The sequence below is a fragment of the Ursus maritimus genome, unplaced genomic scaffold, assembly GCF_017311325.1.
Source record: "Ursus maritimus isolate PB19 unplaced genomic scaffold, ASM1731132v1 scaffold_12, whole genome shotgun sequence".
Taxonomy (NCBI): domain Eukaryota; kingdom Metazoa; phylum Chordata; class Mammalia; order Carnivora; family Ursidae; genus Ursus; species Ursus maritimus.
This window is the reverse complement of record NW_024423564.1, coordinates 28,570,192-28,588,205: the sequence shown is the minus strand read 5'-3', so window position 1 is coordinate 28,588,205 and position 18,014 is coordinate 28,570,192. Positions and strand designations below refer to the sequence as shown.

Genomic DNA, 18,014 nt, shown 5'->3' with positions numbered 1-18,014 from the left:
CCACTATAAACCCTTTCCCCTTTCCAAGCACGAAGTATGCTCTTTTAGTAGCACGTATGTTCCCCTCACGGCACAGGCAGAATTCACATCTGAGACTGGCAGTTAGGAAATCACAAAGCATGAAACTGATTGGGAGAATAAAAAAGAACATCATGCAACATTACCTAATTGTTTAGTAATGTTGTCATGCATTGTCCAAAATTGGCCTGGAACAGGAGTACAGCCAAAGAGGGGAATATAAACAGATCTTGCACTGGGACGAGCCACCTCATTTTCTAGCCTTTCTTACTCATATGAAAAGTGAAGACAGTCGCAGTGAACTCCAGGAACACATGCTCAGGTACAGAAAGAGCCACTGAAGGGTCAGGCCCGAAAGAACATTTACACAACTCCAGCAGGGAATTAAAATGTACCGTATGTTTTTGCCTTTCAAAGCATGATTCCCTTTCCTGTTTTTGTTATTCTGAAATTAAAAACATTTGGTTGGTGTGCCAGGCAGCAAATGCTGTAGACACCCCAGGTCACCAACACCCCTCATGCCATGCCAGGGAAAGCAATCAAAACAGCTCTGACTTCAGAAAATCACGGCTGGGCTTTGTTTTCAACACCAAATTAATGGATCACCCTTACACACCATGGTTTATTTGGATCCTCTCAATGTTAAAAAAAAAAAAAAAAGACAACCCACAGGAACCAGAAACGATTACTTTAAAATTAACATGTGTATGCTCGTGGCTTTGCCTGCTGCCTCTGGTGAGTGCTCATGCATCACGGTACTTAGGGGACCACTGGCTTTGTTCACTGCTGTATCCCACTAACGGTGTCACGAACAAACACCACCAAAACCAAAGGCATCCCTCCCCACCAAATACTGAAAACATAAAATCCTCTCCAATTGATACGATGCAGGCACCGAAAAAGGAATCGGACATAATTTTTTTAAAAAGACAATGCACAAAAATTTAATTCTACAAAAAAGATGCTAAGGTAATTATACTCTTAAAACTGAAGAGGGGGAGGGGTTTTTTTTTTTTTAAGATTTTTATTTATTTATTCGACAGAGAGAGACAGCCACCTAGAGAGGGAACACAAGCAGGGGGAGTGGGAGAGGAAGAAGCAGGCTCCCCACGGAGGAGCCTGATACGGGGCTCGATCCCAGAATGCCGGGATCATGCCCTGAGCCGAAGGCAGACACTTAACGACTGAGCCACCCAGGCGCCCCTGAGGGGTTTTTCTTTAACATTCAATGTAATTTGTGCAATATTCTGTCAAACAGTTATCACCTTAAACATATTTGAAAAAGATTTATTTTGGGGTGCCGGGGTGGTGCAGTCGGTTAAGCATCCACCTCTTGGTTTCAGCTCAGGTCATGATCTTGAGGTTGTGGGATCGAGTCCTGTGTCAGGCTCCACACTCAGCATGGAGGCCGCTTGAGAGTCTCTCTCCCTCTCCTTCTGACCTCCCCCATTCTTCCGCTCTCTCTCTCAAATAAATAAATAAATAAATAAATATTAAAAAATATTTATTTTACTAAATTTCAACATTCAACTTTTCAGGAAACTAGTTGGTGTTTGCCTATCATGCCAACCAAATAAACTTCTGAAGTTATGTTTCCTTCATGAAAATAATGTTTAGGGATTAGGCTGGGGGTACTTCTCCTGTGTCATTTTTCCGTTACTGTGATTCTTTTATCAGTATTTCTCTCTCAGAAGTTAGAAGGGAGCAAAAAGATACGCCAATAGCATGTAATTATCTCAAAAAGAAAAGTCAACAGTATGAGCTGAGGTCAGCCCAATTTTCCACACCTTCCCTAAATACCTAACCCCAAAGTAAGAGCTGATATTCAGTACCATGACACTGAGGCCCTTACAGGACTGTCAACTATGAAAGGCTCCATTGTGTTCGTTATTTTACTTACTCTGACTGGAAACTACACTCACACACTTCAGGAATTTCACAAATGAGGCAACAGGGTCCAGAGAGGTTAAGGGACTTGCCCAAGGTCACAGTTTGTAAATGGCAGTCTGGACTCAAATCTCGATCTTGACCCCAGAGGCCACACTTTTAACCACCACACTGTCTGCCCTTGTCAGGAGAAACCAAGGAGCAGCCTATTTTATAAAGCGAAAAATAACAGAGAGAGCTCAGAGAAGCAGAAACTTCACAAAAATCACACACATAAGCACAGCTTAAATTGCTGCCACGCATCCAAACAGAGACATGCTCAACCAACTTACAACAACTTTCAGGTTTCCTTTAACATCAAAAGACTTGATCACCCAGTTGACAGACTTTTTGCACTTCAAGATCAGGATGAGATTTTTGACCACCTCAAGGTCCTCTCGAGAAGGTCTTATGTCAATTATTATATCCACCTGGAAAGCACTGTGTGTGGAAAACAAAGGCAAAGTTAGGACCCCAATGCCAGAAAGTTGCAACTATCTCCTCTCTTCCAAGTCTTCATGTTTCCAGTGTCTGGCCAGTTGATTAAAAAGCTGGAGTTGATCCCAGGCAAATGACATGTGCAAAACAGATTGTTAGTGCACACAAAACAAAATGGTTTTACATAACAATAGACAAATATGCCTGCTGATAACTGGACACTGAAATTTTTCTCCTTCTTTAGGAAAAAAAAAAAAGATGGTTACTTAACACATCCACTGTTTGAAATGGACTTGGGCAACCACAGGAGTTTGCTTAAAGCAGAATTGTTGCTTTTCAACCTTCAACACCTTCAATGTGTAACTTTTCAATTTGCTATATGCTCAAATTCCTTCAAAACCGGAAATTTAAGTGCCAGTTAGGTAAGTAGAAGGTGGCAGGGAGGAGGGAGGCCTGGTAGTAAAAACCAACCAAACAAACAAACAAAAACAACATAAAAATAACTAGGACACTTCAGATAAAATAAGAGGCAAAAGGGTGGAGAATCTTACTTTATATATAAAGTTTGCTTAAGCCATTAACATTTGCTACAGAATCATATCTCCACTGACTTTCCCAAACTTCTGGATATACAGTTATTAAAATAAAGAAAACAGATGGTCAACCAAATGATTACTGGAAAATTGATGAACACAACCCAAACTTCTAAGAATTCAATATAAAAGAAAATTTTTTTTTAACCAAACAATAACATTTCTGTCATCCTGAATTTAAAGGAAAGTCTTTCTTTCCATTTGGTTTTACACACTTGTAAAGCATATGATGAATGATATACTCAAATGAAGCCTGAGGCTTAATATGTAAGTACATTTGCCAGATTGCTTCTATTCCCATTCTCTTTTAAATCTTCCACAAAATTCTTCATGTGGGACAGAATGGAATCTTCCCAAAACTGATGTGTAGTTTATTCACTTTTGAAAGCAAAATTTGATTAGAATTTTAACTTTGAAATCCCTCTACAATTTAAATTTACATTTTAAGTCACTAGTCCACAGGAATGCAGGCTAAAGTGGGAGAAGGAGCCACTTTTCCTCTTTTATTCTCTTTTTAATTCCCTAATCATTCTTGACAGGGAGAGTTAAATTTTTAGTCCTGGGGCAAGAAGTTGAGGGTGGAAGAAGGAGAAAAAGAACACAAGCGAGAGGCAGGTTGTATCTAATCGTTCTCTGGTGTGTCACCATGAAGGGCCACATCTCCACACACATATACATACACACACACACACACACACACACAGCTTTAAAGTATATGTGCAAATATGCTCTAAGGACGTTAGAAACAGAATTTTATTAAAAACACAATTTATTAAAATTATAATTATGTTAATAAGGTATATTTTATCATTTTTTTTTTATCAGGGATAATCTCAGTCAAAGGAGATAATGATGCAGCAAGAGTGATTTAGTCCTACAATTAGGTCTGGAAGTTCAGAAGAGGCTTCAGCAACTCATCTAGAATATAGGGGATCTAGAGACAGATGCAGAAAATAAAATGTACCATAGGTGCCTTCACTCCCTTTCTCAAAACTTCTGTTGATTCACCTCAGCCAAAGCATTAAGCCTCCTACACGGGTAGGGTTGTACCTCTCTCTGCCTCAAGTCAGCAAAGATCTTTTCATCTCTCTCTCTAAGATCTTATTTATTTATTTATTTATTTGAGAGAGAAGAGAGTGTGACAGTGTGCAAGCGGGGGGAGGGAAGAGGGAGGGAATCTCAAGCACACCTGCACTGAGCACAGAACCCTACATGGGGCTCCGTTTCATGACCAGGAGACCGTGACCTGAGCCGAAACCAGGAGTTGGATGGTTAACTGACTGCACCCCCCAGGCGCCCCTTTCATCTCTTCTCAGTTGCGCGCGTGCGCACACACACACACGCACACACACACACACACTCACTTACCTGTAGGGGTTAGAGTTGGGGGTAATTAACTCAATGATGTGTACTTCCTTATCCTGGGGCTGGCTGGATATCACACAACCCTCTGCTGCTTTGGGCTGAAGGTACTCGGCAAGGTAATTGAGCGAGAGAAAATTCTTCCCTATGTTGCACGTGGGAGGGAACACTTGATCTGAAAGCAAAGCAGCACAGAACGATACGTCAAACCACGGAGCTATGGGGTCACCAGAATCAAAGGGAAGAAGGTGACAGTGACCCTGAGCAGGTACAGGACACAGGGAACCACAAGTTGCAGCAAGTGCCTTAGAACTCCTCAGCCACGGCCCTGAAATGCCTCCAATACGGTCGCCAGGGACCTCCTAGTGACCTACTCTAGTGGTCTCTGAGTCTAAATCTTTCCTATTCTCTGTTGAGGCTACTTTGTCCTCATCTGCTTCCTCTGACCTATCTCTTGTCCCTTTCCCTGGTTCCTCCTCCTCTACCCATTCTTTAAACACCAGCAATCCCCAATCTTCGGTGCACACCAGAATCTACCTATTTGGGACCCCATCCCAGAGATTCTGACTTAGAATCTCTGGGGTGGGGGCGGGGGCTGCCGAGGAAGCTTTCTTTTTGAAAAGCTCCATAGTTGATTCTGATACAAAACCAAGGCTCAGAACTCCGTTTCTTCCTCAATCCCCATTTCGTCTTGTATTCTTCCCAGATGATCTCCATCACTCCCAGGGCTTCAACCTGCACCTAGATCATGACTCCCTTACCGAGTTGCAGACCTGTGTTGTCTTCTGGCCACCAAGTACCTAAAAATCCAATAGCTATTTCACAGTCCGCATACTCACTACTGAAATCAATGATCCATCCTATGCCCCAGGTATGTCCTCCTTAGATATTTGCTATTTCAATTAACAATCAACCACCTAATTAATTCTCTGGCCTGCTATGTAGAATTAGTCATCCCCTCACATTTATTCATCACAACACTACAGATCTAAAGACTGAAGGAAGCAGTTTGGGGAAACGAGGGCAGATTTTCACTCTTTCTCACAACTGTGACACAGATGGCTAATGCTTTGACAACACCATACAGTTTACAAGGTGCTTTCACAAACACCATCTCATTGTGCTGAGGGCTGCTCCTCACCTCCACCAGGGAAAGCGATACAAGTACCGAGGGTCTGAAGATACTCCCGCAACGGCACATGCCGTTTCCACAGCACTGTGCCTGATGGGATTTCCAGCCAGCGGTTTAAATGTTTAAACAGAACTTGAAACTGCTGGCAGTGTGACAGCTGGGACCAGTGTCAAGGAAGTTCTAGGTGTAGCAAACTTTTTTTCAGAAGGGGTAATTAATCAGAGCCATGGCACTTTAATGAAACAAACTTCTGCCTCTTTTCATTTAACGGAAAGGATACTAGGGTTCAAATTCACATGCTAGTTTCACTCAGGAGAGAGGGATCGGCCCACGAAGTCCCAGATTGGGTTGATACTGCCCTGCTCCCAACCCCCACCAAGCCTGCGTCACCCTCCCTTGTGCCTAAGTCCACCGCACACACGGAGGCATCCTGGCTCCGTGCACCATGGCGCCCTCAGCACCAGGCCTAGACCAGAGGGGACCAGAGGAGCTCGTGAGGCCCCAGCGCGCAGGCTCTTCACCCTGCATTCTTCTCTCAGACCCCCTCGGAGAGAAGAGACCAGGGCTCCACAGACTCCAGCGGCTGGAGCGGCCTCCCCTCCCACATCTGCTAAGGTTTTTGCCAGATGAACAGATGAGGAATGCACACCGCGCAGCTGCAGCCCTGCGGAAGCCTCCCCCACATCACAGGACGGAAAATGATACTGGGGTGGCAAGACTGAAATGCAGTCAAGAATCAGAGGGGGTGTGTATGGGTCAGGGACAAGCCAGTCTGGAACTCTGGCCTGTAGATCCATCTAGTTCACAGGTGTGCCTGGTTTGCACCTGGCGTGCAGCAGGCACATGGTATAGGCTTCCTGAATTGACAAACGATGATGTGAGATTTGAGACAAATAAAAAACTCACCCACACTGTGACCCTCCTAAGCCACGAGGAAAGGTTTGTTTAAAAGTTGCTGTTATTAAGGGCTCAAGTCCCAGATGCCATTGTCACTAAGTTGAATAAGTTGATCACTTTCTGTTGTGTATACATGTGTGTGTGTGAGTTCTTTTTCCCCCAAATGACCTTCCGCACGCCTGGCATCAAAACTTACACCAACTGCCAAGTAGAAAGGAAACCACAAAGGGGAATCCCCGGGTAGAAACCTGGCAAGTTTTGGGGGGAAAAAGTCACATGCTTATTTGTATTTTAGGAAAGGATTGACAAATGACTTTGCTACCTAGAATGATATACTCTGGGAACATGGGGGGTAATGCAAACTCTTCATTTTCTTGCTGTGGAAACTGAGACTTAAGTGGCAAATCAGAGGTTGCTTGAAGTCTCACAGTTAATGAGACCTGTTGGGATAAGAACCGAACTCCTCAATTCCTCCACTCAAGGTATACGAGTTAGAGCAGTAGTTCTCAAATGTTAGCACATATCCAAATCCCAGGAAGGCTTGTTAAAACACAGATGGCTAGACCCCACCCCTAGAGTTTTCAATTCAGTTGGTCTTGGACGGGCCTAAGAACTGGTATTTCTAACAAGTTCCCAGGTGATGAGGATGCTGCTGGGGTGGGAACCACATTTGAGAGCCACTGGGGATACAGTAAGAGGTGGCTCATGGCCTGGGATCCCTGGACTCAAGCCAGGTAGAGACAAGTCAGGTTCTGGGAAGCTGGCCGATAAGTCCCACTCAGTGGAGCCTGATCCATGGTGATAGACATCATTTTGCGGTCCACCAACCTTCCCCCAAGTGCTCTTCTCCATGCTGTCTACCAGTGACTCATACCCAACTGGTAGCTGGAATAAAGTTTCAGGGGCTCCAAAGGTGTTACCAAGGAGTCACCACTTTTTACTGGACTGGACACCAGGTCATTTCAGTTCCTGACTCAGCGTGTGGTTCTGGGGATGTCACTAAACCCCTCACTCTCAAGGCAGGCAACGGCTGCACATAAAAGTTCGTGCACTGTCAAGAGAACAGGTCGACATTCTAAATGTTACTGTAATACATTTCCTTATTCTAACAAATTCTGGGGGGCAAAAGGTGGGTAATCAGCATTCTTTCATGCTATTAGAGTTCTGCTTCAGAAATGCAGACCACTGGTAGGGCTTAGAACCTTTGTTAAAAGAGGTTTTTCATTTTGTTCCAATGGGACTTGACTTCTATTATAAGCTACCTGACCACCCTCAGAGTCCAGTAACAAACTTCAACTTTTTGAATCCAATACTCATCTAAAACTCTTCTTTCTACTCTGCGAGGTGCCTCCTTGCATTTTGGGGTCGTGCTTACTTGGCTACGACTTAATATACGGCATCAAGAAACGAGCATTAGCCAGGAAACCTGGCTTTGAATTCTGGCTTCGCCCCTTCCTAATAATGTGGATTTGAGCAAGCTAGCTTCACCCACCACTAACCCCTCTGTAAAATGGTGGGAATAATGGTTTCCTCCCAGGATTACTGGCGAGGTTAAGCGGGGCCCATGGGAAAGACACAGCACACACTCCAACATCAGTGTCCGCCTCTCCTTGCATCTGTCACACAGCCCAGGTACAAGGGCAGGCCGGGGACAAGCATTCAATAACCTACGCCATGCTGTCCCGCTGCTGCAAAAGAGGAGAAAAGTGCTGTAGGTTCAACAGAAAGCAGACGGACGCTGAAGACGTGACATGCAGTTTTCACACAACCACCTGACTATAACAAGAACTCATTCACAAGAGTTGTTATTTCTAGTAACTTAGGGGGGCTCCAAATATACTCAACTAAAAATAATGATGAAAGAAGTTATTTTTAAAAATGGGCCTTCAAGCTGAGTGACCAGATATTTATATCCCTTTGCAAGGCAAGGAAATTAAAATGGACCATCTCTTATCAAGGCCACACAGTTCCTTTCTCCAATAATTTTGTCCTTGTAACTGGCATGAGTATTAAAAATATATTCAAACACTTTTCCTCAGCTATTCCCCCAAATCTAACCAATGTTTCAAGACCATAAACTAATATTGGCTTCCAATGTTTGCGGATTACTAGGTAAGAGGACGCCCTAACTCTTGACTCATTCTGGCAACCCCTCCTTCCTTCCATTAGCGATCTCCTCAGATCCTCACCCCTCACTCACTCTGACTTCCGTACATGGATGTCTTCTAAACCCTACACCACAACCCCCTCCTCTCTCAACGATGCTACTCCCCATTTCCTGCTTGGCTGTTACCAGGCCTGTTTCCTCAGAAGGAAAAAGGGAAGGAGGGAGCATGAGGGGTGCAGGCCCAGTGATCTCCCGGGTCCCTGACAGCTCCAACATTCTGTAATTCTATGATTCCTTGCCCACCTGGTCTCTGAAAAGAAAACAACTGACTGTCATAAATTAGTCATTAATTGGAACCACATAAAATTTACCTTCTCCCACTTTAATATAAATGTTTCTTGCTATCCTGAGTTCAGTGAATGAAGTGACTGCTCCGTATTCCTTTCGAGCCCAATTTAACAGATGTTCGTTTCCATGGGGGAAGTTCCTTTCTTCTGTTTCTGCTGACAAGGAGAAGTTTCTTGATGAAAACTGGACTGTGGAACCCTGAGACACCTAGAGGAAACAGAATAGGATAGAGGAACATACACATTTAATGTGGTGCGGTCACTGGGAGCTGAGAGAAAGCACTTATCAACCAATGCGTATTTGTCAATCCAACCCCTTCTCTTTGTTACACAGGCAGGTCATCTTTTTTCAGCAGCTGATTCAAGAAACAGTCCCAAGGCTACTTCTCCCAGGAAACAAGAAAGCTACCTATGACGCAGGATGTCCCTAAGAATTTTTAAAGAACTCTGTGATGAGAGACAGCAGAGTGCACTGTGAATTGTCACTGCTGTTTTTTCTGATATCTAAAACTGAAGTTACTTCAAGTAATGGGTTTCAAATCAAGTGGAAAGCCTTGGTGAGTGCTGTCATGGGCTTGTAGTGGGCTTCAAGATCAGGACAAGCAATCCAAGGTCCTGTTAGCGAGTAAACTTGACTTCTAGGTCTTCCAAGACCACAGCATCTACCGACAGTCACCACCACAGACACATAGCAAGAATCCCCCTTTGGTTTATGTGCTCCTGAACATGGAGATAAAAACAATGACTGGAGACTGCCAGTCTTCTACCACAATATGCTGCTTCCTACAAGTGAGATGCATGTATGTTACGGTTTATTTTGTAAGACCCCAAATACCCACAGGTAATGAAGTCAAGAGGCTGTTAGACTGATTCTAACAAAACTTTCAGGATGATTTATGCAAATACCATATTCTTGCTCGATGTATTTAGACAATCGCTGACCTAGCACATCATGGTATATATAATTAACACATACAAAGGAGGAAAATTATCATCTTGTTGCTGCACTGTAATCAAATTTAGTTGGTGAAAATATGCATGTCATCTGTATTGGCTAGCATTTGCAAAAATAACTGATTTTATTAATGTCAGAGTGAAACCTCAAATTGTCAGCAAAAAGGTTCATAAATTCCCAAGTCACACAACATAAATGTATTTAATTTCACATTAACGACTTACCATTAACAAAAAGCAAAATAGTTTCTAAAGGGATTATAAATAACCAGATAAAAGCAGGTAGAGAGCAGGGATTTTGCTTATGGTTCTACTGCTTACAGCAGTGTTTTCAAGCTTACTGTACATACAAAAAATAGTACTTATCCTAACTATTGTGCTGGCCTTAATATTTTCTATTCAATTATATGTATGTACAGTAGTCTCCCCTTATCTGTGGGGCATACCTTCCAAGACCGCCAGTGGATGCCTGAAACCAAAGACAATACTGAACCCTATGTATACCATGTTTTTTCCTACACATACATACCTATAATAAAGTTTAATTTATAAATGATGCACAGTAAGAGATTAACAATAATTAGTAATAAAATAGAGCAATTAAAACACTATGTCATCAATAAAAGTTATATGAATGTGGTCTGTCTTCTTAAAAATATCTTACTATACTGTATTCACCCTTCTTGAGATGAGGTCAGATGATAAAATGCTTACGTGAGGAGGGGCTCCTGGGTGGCTCAGGTGGTTGTGTCTGACTCTTGATTTCGGCTCAGGTCATGATCTCAGGGTCATGAGATCGAGCCACATGTTGGGCTCTACGCTCATAGGGAGGCTGCTTGAGATCCTCTCCCTCTCCCTCGGCCCCTCACCCTGCTTGTGCACTCTCTCCCTAAAATAAATCAATCAATCTTAAAAAAAAAAAAAATGCCAATGTGAGGAAATGAAGTGAGGTTAATGACACAGGCATTGTGACGCAGTGTTAGGAACCACTGACCTCCTGATGATTTGTCAGAAGGAGGATCATCTGCTTCTAGACTGCAGTTGACCACTACCAACAGAAACCATGGAAAGCAAAACTGCAGATAAGGGGGCACTACTGTATTTTGAAAAATACTAGCAAAGAAATTCTCCACCAAATTGATTCCATGACCTACTCATGCTGTGGTCTCACTCTTGGCTGAAAAGTAGAAGCATTGAAGAGCTTCTAAATATCCTGAGGTCCAGGCATACCCCAGACCAATTAGAATCTTTGGGATGTGACCCAGACACCAGACTATCTTAAAGCTCCCTGAGGGATTCCCAAGGTCAGCCACAGTTGAGAAGACCTGCCTTGACCGGGACTGAGCGACCCATAGTTTGAAAAGCACTGTTACAGGTCAGGGCCAGTGTGGGTACCTTGCAGCTTCCTCTATACCAATGGTTCCTAACTGGGGTGATTCGGTCCCCCTGGGGACTTCTGGCAATGTCTGGAAACATTTCTTACTGTCACAACTGGGAGGAGGAGCTACCTAGCGAACAGAGGCCAGGGTTGCTGCTAAACATTCGGAGCCGCCCCCACAATACAGAATTATCCAAAATGTCACCAGTACTGTGACTGAGAAGCCCTGGTCTACACGTTGAACTGATCACACATCAGTAACATGAAACATCTACTGGATCCCCAGACCGGAGTCCGCACAGTGACAGCCCTCTCTGTGCTAGAAGTTGGGCTGCCTACTACTAAAGAAAGCAGCAGCTTCCTGGTTTGTATTGGCTCGGAAAGCCCTGAACTAATCATTACGAAGCTGGACATCAACCATGACCTCTGACAACAGTTACCACCTCCTGCACGCCTACTCTGTATCAGGCCCCACCAAGTGCTATGAGGTGTGGTAATGACATCTGACGAATGTCCTGATGCCAGTTCCATATAAGCAAAACCAGTGGGGACGGTTTAGTTTCAACCTTGTTTTGACAATGCCTGCCTAAGAAAAAGTTCCTGAACCGTTTACCTGCCAAATAACCATGCCAACCTACGTCTAAATCCTCCGAGGCTTAGCTACTCACCAACACTGAACTGCAGTGTTTATCTGATTTTTATGACTTAAAGCACTGTAGTAAAATCTTCTTTTCACTGAAAAGCACTTGTGCTAAAAAGTCATTTTTATCAAGCCTGTCACCGAAAAAACCCACAACAGTGCAAAGGCCTTTGTCTCTCTGCCAGCACAGTTCTGAATGTTTAGGCAAGCGTCCGCGGACGCTCCGCTCCTTCTGTCCTCATTCATGTGACAGCTATAACATGAAGCCCTGGCATTTTAAGCGTTTTACACGGAGTGCATTTCTTCAGGGTGGCAGGTGGGCTACACCGTGTCAACAAGAGAAGAAATAGGGAGCAAATTCAAAACGTATCCTCAAGTCACAGAAAAGCAGTACTACGGCATGGCTGGTTCTTCAGGAAGGGGCAACTCCTGGGTGAGCCCTGCATCGACCCCGCTCAGGTCTGTGCCCTGCAGGCCAGCAGCAACTACGTTCACACACTCACGGCTGAGGAATCTGGAAAAGGAGTGAACTGCCACTCCTCAGGCACATTCCAGTCAGTAGAAAGCAAAGCTGCCAGAGGCAGTGAGGTGTCCCTGACTGCAGGTCAGTGGAAATTTTCTGCTGTGGCAAGGGGTTCGTCAGCACTCCTCCTGACCACCCGTTCTCCTGGCTCTGACAAAGCTGGATGCCGACAAAGGCCTCCCCCCAGCCCCCACTGAGATTTAGAAGGTAATGTTATTTCCATCTGACCCTCGGGACGACCTGTGAGTGAGGCTACCATGATTTCCACAGTAGAGAGGAAGAAAGCTCAGAGAAGCTACCGGCCTACCCAAGGTCAGAGAGTCAGCACTGGAGCAAAACCAGAACAGGACACGTCTGACCCCTGGTCATAGCTGGCCTCTGTACTAACCTTGCCAGAAAGAAGACCTCACTAGCTCCCAAGGCAGATTTCTGTTCTATCTGCAAGCTTTGCCTTCCATGCACATGGCTGAGCTATGCCTTCCAGACCAAGAACTCCTTCCTCTTTTCTCCATGAGACAAGCTTTCCAATGTTTGAAGATGTCATCTGACCCCGATCATGACTTCGGTTCTTCAGAGCACATTTCCAGCCCCCTCAACTCCTCCCCAGACACTGTGGTTCTCAGATCTTCACCAGCATAGTCTCGGAAATGTGGTACCTGGGACAAGCCTTGGGGTTTGGGGTGTGGTCTGACAAATGCACTGTAATGGTTAATTCTGCGTCAACCTGACTGGGCTACAGGGCGTCCAGATATTTGGTCAAACGTTATTCTGAGTATTTCCGTGAGGAAATCTCATTCTGTGGATGAGATTAACATTTAAATCAGTAGACTAAGTAGAACAGACTGCCCTTCCTACCAAGTGTGGACCTCAAATCAGTTGAAGGCCTGACCCTTCCCTCTGAGTAAGAGAAAATCCTCCTGCCTGACAAACTCATCTCCTTCAAACTGGGACATCAGCTCTTCCTGGTTCTACAGGAGCCTGCTGGCCTTCAGATTCAAACTGGGTCAGACTCTGCAGATTTGGGGACTTGCTAGTCTCCATATTCACGTGAGCCAATTCCTTACCATACATCTCTTTCTACATATATGTGGACTCTTAATGAGGCCCCAAATCACATCAGCTTTTCTATCAGCTGAACCCTGCCGGTATCTCATATTCATTAATTCATACTTTAAACATACTTGTGACAAATATTTATTGAGCACCTCCCTCCTCTATGCCAAGCACTGCTGGAGATGCTGGGATAACAGTACAGAAGGTGACAGACAAAACTCCCCACCCTTGCGGAGCTTACAGTCTAGTAAGGAAGTCAGAAGAGCACAATGAGTAAGTCAAATATGTAATATCCTAAGAAGTGCTATGTAGAGAGAAGAAGAGAAGGTTTAAATGCTGTCATGGGGAAAGTGAGAAAATCACTGAGCAGTTAAAGCTCTGAAAGACAGAGACAGCAAGCCGGAGGACGGGGACGGACGTCAGAAGGAAAGCATCTGTGGTTGAGACAGCAGCAAGTGCAAAGGTCAGGCGAGGGGAGGGGGGAGCAGGGAGGCCAGTGTGGCTGGAGCACTGGGATGGGGGGGACAGGTAGCGGAAAAGGTCAGAGAGGTCAGAGAGACCAGGAGGTCCAATGTGACCTTACCCTTACCCAACCTTACCCTGCTGGTAAGGACTTGTGGTGTTTAGTCTGGGTGAGATGGGCCGCCACTGAGAGTTCATGAAAACATCTAACAAATGTTTTAACAGAATTACTCTGACTGCTATGGTCAGTCTAGACTGAAGGGAGACAAGAGCAGGAGACCAGGAGTAGACTTCCATAATAACCCCGGGGCAAAAGGGTGGCAGCTCACCCCAGGGAGGTGGTGATGGAGATGGTGGAACCTAAATCCCCAGGTCTTATTTTATTGGGTTGAGGCGTTTTGTATCCTTCCCTTATACCAGTAACTCTTTCATATAAATACAAAGTCTTATATTTATTCCTTAGACCCATATTTGAAGTCTGTGGAGAACACATAAAAATGCTCATTCTGTTAGCTGTCAACATCGCTGCATTTCATATGCGTGCCTTCTACACAGTCAAATGAATCCCCGAGCAGTGGAGTGAGACCAGGCTAAGGTCTGTGACTTTCAGGAACGCTCCCGTGCTGACCCAGCACGCTGAACAGCACTTGCTGGGGTCCCAGGCTGTTCAGCAACAACAAAGTAACCCTACAGAACTGTCCTCATCTCATCTCTAAGGGCATCGTGCTAGAACCTGCCCCTATCGCTGTCATCCCTCCACTGGTCAGTGCCCTAGTCCCTGCCTCATCTTCATGGTATGGTATCCTCATCTGAGTCTGGCTTGGGTTAAAGTCTGTGGAAGAACACAGATATAAAGAGAATAACAACAACCAAAAAATATTTTTTCTAGTACAAGGAGGGGTTAAAATCACAATTGCAAAGAACGTAACTACATGAGTGAATATGGAATTGTTTAAGAAAATGTTAAGAACAAGGATTTTATATTTGGATAAAACGGCAGAAACTTTCCAAGACTATTTATTCCATCCCCCATTCTCCACTTTATTTGTAGGTTCTTGCCATGCTACCACTCCACTTTTGGCTCTAATATCTCAAGCAACCTCGATCTCAAGGATTACAGTCACCTCCTATCTTCCAAGCTGCCAATCCTATCTCCTTCCTCCACCCTGGCAACCGAGAGATTTTTCTAAAAGGTCAACACGTGATGATGCAGGAGCATCATCTTAGATGATGCTATCTAAGCATCTTAGATGGCACATGACCAGACAGGGCCTCAGCCTGCCCCACTCCCCACCACTCCCCCATCTACTCACCATATGGAATCACTCAGTGGCAGACACATCCTGCTGCTTCAGGCTTCTGAGTATTTTACATCCTGCTCCCCACCCGGACCACTCTTCCCAAGCCTCCCAGACTTCCCTCCTCTCCTCATGGTGGCACAGGTGCCGTGTCACACCTCTAGTCCAGACCCCCTCTCTCACATGAACCGTGACCACTTAAAAGCAAAACTGACAAAAGACCACCACGAGGAGGGCCAAGAAAGCGCCTGGTTCATTCTACATCTCCTGGGCCTGGCACAGAGCTTGGCACAAAGCAGGGACTCTGTAATTGCTTGTTGAATGGAACTCAATTCTGTTACTTACAGAAAAGGATACACCATAATTTCATCATTCCTGTAACCCAAACTCCTTACTTCCCTCACTGCCTGGGAAATGATCTTTTAGCCAACCTTTAAACCCCATGATCTGCTTTTTCACCCAATAACTCCAACTAAAAACCAGTTATTAAATCGTTCAGTAGCTCCATGTCTCCCCGCCACCACCAAATTCAGTGAACTTTCCTCCTACTTGATAATTAAAACGCAATCCTCTGACATTCCCTGACATGACAAACATCTTCCTGTGGGAATGAACCGAGCGCGGAGCTCCAAGAATCCTGATCCTTAGCAAGTGTCTGCTGCAGGCGCAAACGTGAAGCACGTTACCTTCCACAACCCCCAGGCTGCGGAGATGCACATGGAGCCGACTCCCCTCCTAAGCTCTTCCCTAACCACGCATGACATTTGTATTTTAGATTCTGGTTATGCTACCAGATTTTTTTTTTAAAGAGCAGAACATTACTCTATCTGCCAGTGCTGGGAGTTTTATTACAAGAACTTACGGCTAGGCAACGAGAGCCAAGTTTATTATTTTTTCTGGATCAGATTCAACAACCTTGTCCAAAAAGAGCAAGAAAAAAGCAAAAGAGGCAACCAGCCCTTTTGTTTCCACACCTGCATTTAAGCTTTAACTCTTGAAGTCCTAAGCAGATCCATGGAAGCCTCAAGATTTATCTCCCAAGCCCAAGTGAAGTGAACAAATCATGGCCGATGGGTGCAGTCACCACTTTCCTGGAACAGGGGTTCTCTGTTTTAGCACTTAACTCAGCACACCAGCTGACTCAGAGGCCCGGTGGTTGCTGCCTCACAGTATCTTTCTGGGCCTTCCCCAAGTTGGTTTGATCTTCAGTGAGGGGGGAGACAGAAGCTTCGCAGAGGGTGGTGCCATCCCACAAGGACTCACCTCGTCCTGTCCCCTTCCTCCTGCCTCACTGCCCTCACCTCCCAAAGAATGTTCCCAGATGAACATCTGATCTAGAATTCTCATCTGAAGTTTCATCTCACCCTCCTCAAGGCCACTCACATGTTACCTTCTCATGGGGCCTATTTAAAATTACAATCAGACCCCCCAGCAGCCTCACTGTAGCTATCCTGATCCCCCCACCAAACCTGCTTTCCATGTTCTTATTGCTATTAGATTGAATAGTCACCTTCCAAACTATCATATAACTTATTTATTATGCTTATTGCCCATCTCCTTCCACCAGCATGTAAGCTCCTTCAGAGGCTGGGATCTTCTCTGCTTTGTTTGTGGGGATATCCCAAGCACCCAAAATAGTGTTATGTACAGAAAAGATACTCAAGAAGTACTTGTTTAATGAATCAGTGAATCCCGAGGTCTGATCAGTTGGGAGTACCTGCCTAAACTTCTGTCACTGAGAGGGACTCGGAGGTCATTTGCATAGAGAAGTAGGGAGAAATGAGGAGTGCCGTGATCGATCGTGTGTCCGCCCGTGGCTCAGGGCAGGCTGCGCTTGCCCCACAGTTGTCCAGGATAGTAGCCACTAGCCACGTGCTACCACTGAACACTTGAAATATGGCGAGGGACACTGCCCTGCGTTGTAAATGTAAACTACATACCAGACTTTGTACTGTGCTATATAGCACAAGAAAAAAGTAAAGAAATCTCAACAATTTTTTGTTGATTACATGTTAAATGATATTTGATTATACTGGGTTAAATTACATATGCCATTACAATTAATTTCACTTATTTCTTTTACCTTTTTTAAAAGATTTTATTTATTTATTTGAGAGACAACAAAAGAGAAAAAGAGCAGGAGCAGGGGGGAGGGGCAGGGGGAGATGGAGAAGCAGACACCCCACTGAGCAGGGAGCCTGATGTGTGATGTGGGACTCGATCCCAGGATCCTGGGATCATGACCTGAGCCAAAGGCAGACGCTTAACCAACTGAGCCACCCAGGTGCCCCATTTCTTTGACTGTTCTAAATACACTAATAGAAGATTTTAAATTGCCTCTGTGGTTCACATTTTATTTCTATTGGACAGCCCTGCTCTAGAACCTCCTCCAATAGGACTATAAGAAAGCACTGATGATACCTATCTACCCATCTGCTTCTTGATCTGGTCTCAGAACATAAACTCATGTCAAGAAGCCACCTCAAGCCCAATACTTCACAAAGTGTGATCCTTAGACCAGCTTAATCATCCTGAAGATTCCAGCATGGGTAGGAATGTAGGGTCCAGGAACTGCATTAAAACCTTCCTCCCACCACCCCCAGGATTCCAGTGCATACTCGAGGATCACTGCTCTAGGCTGTAGATACACATATTATTTAAATCCCAAATAATCTTTGTCAAGCATGAACGGGATTGTGTACAGATCAAGAAAGGGAAAAAAAAAAAAAAAAGCCAAGAGGGAGAGAGTAAAGCCAAGTCATGGATGGAGTCATCTTCTTGCACATCTAAAAAGAAAGAAATGGGCCTTGTGAAATCAGAGGAGCCACAGCTCCCCAAAGAAAAGCCGCTGACATCTCAAAGGAAAATCTGTTCCAGGAGTCACTC

The 18,014-nt window shown here is 44.7% G+C and overlaps 1 protein-coding gene across 4 annotated transcripts in view; it reads right to left on the bottom strand.

The window, feature by feature from the left end:
* The window catches only part of TGFBR3 (transforming growth factor beta receptor 3), a 220,594-nt gene that overhangs the window by 67,776 nt on the left and 134,804 nt on the right, over window positions 1–18,014 (bottom strand). For all 4 annotated transcript variants that reach the window (XM_040627043.1, XM_040627044.1, XM_040627041.1 and 1 more), the window contains exons 5-7: window positions 8,845–9,028; window positions 4,344–4,512; window positions 2,238–2,385 (exon numbers count right to left, since the gene is read on the bottom strand). In XM_040627043.1, the coding sequence (XP_040482977.1) occupies window positions 2,238–2,385; window positions 4,344–4,512; window positions 8,845–9,028 (501 nt within the window). The remainder of the gene's footprint in view (window positions 1–2,237; window positions 2,386–4,343; window positions 4,513–8,844; window positions 9,029–18,014) is intronic.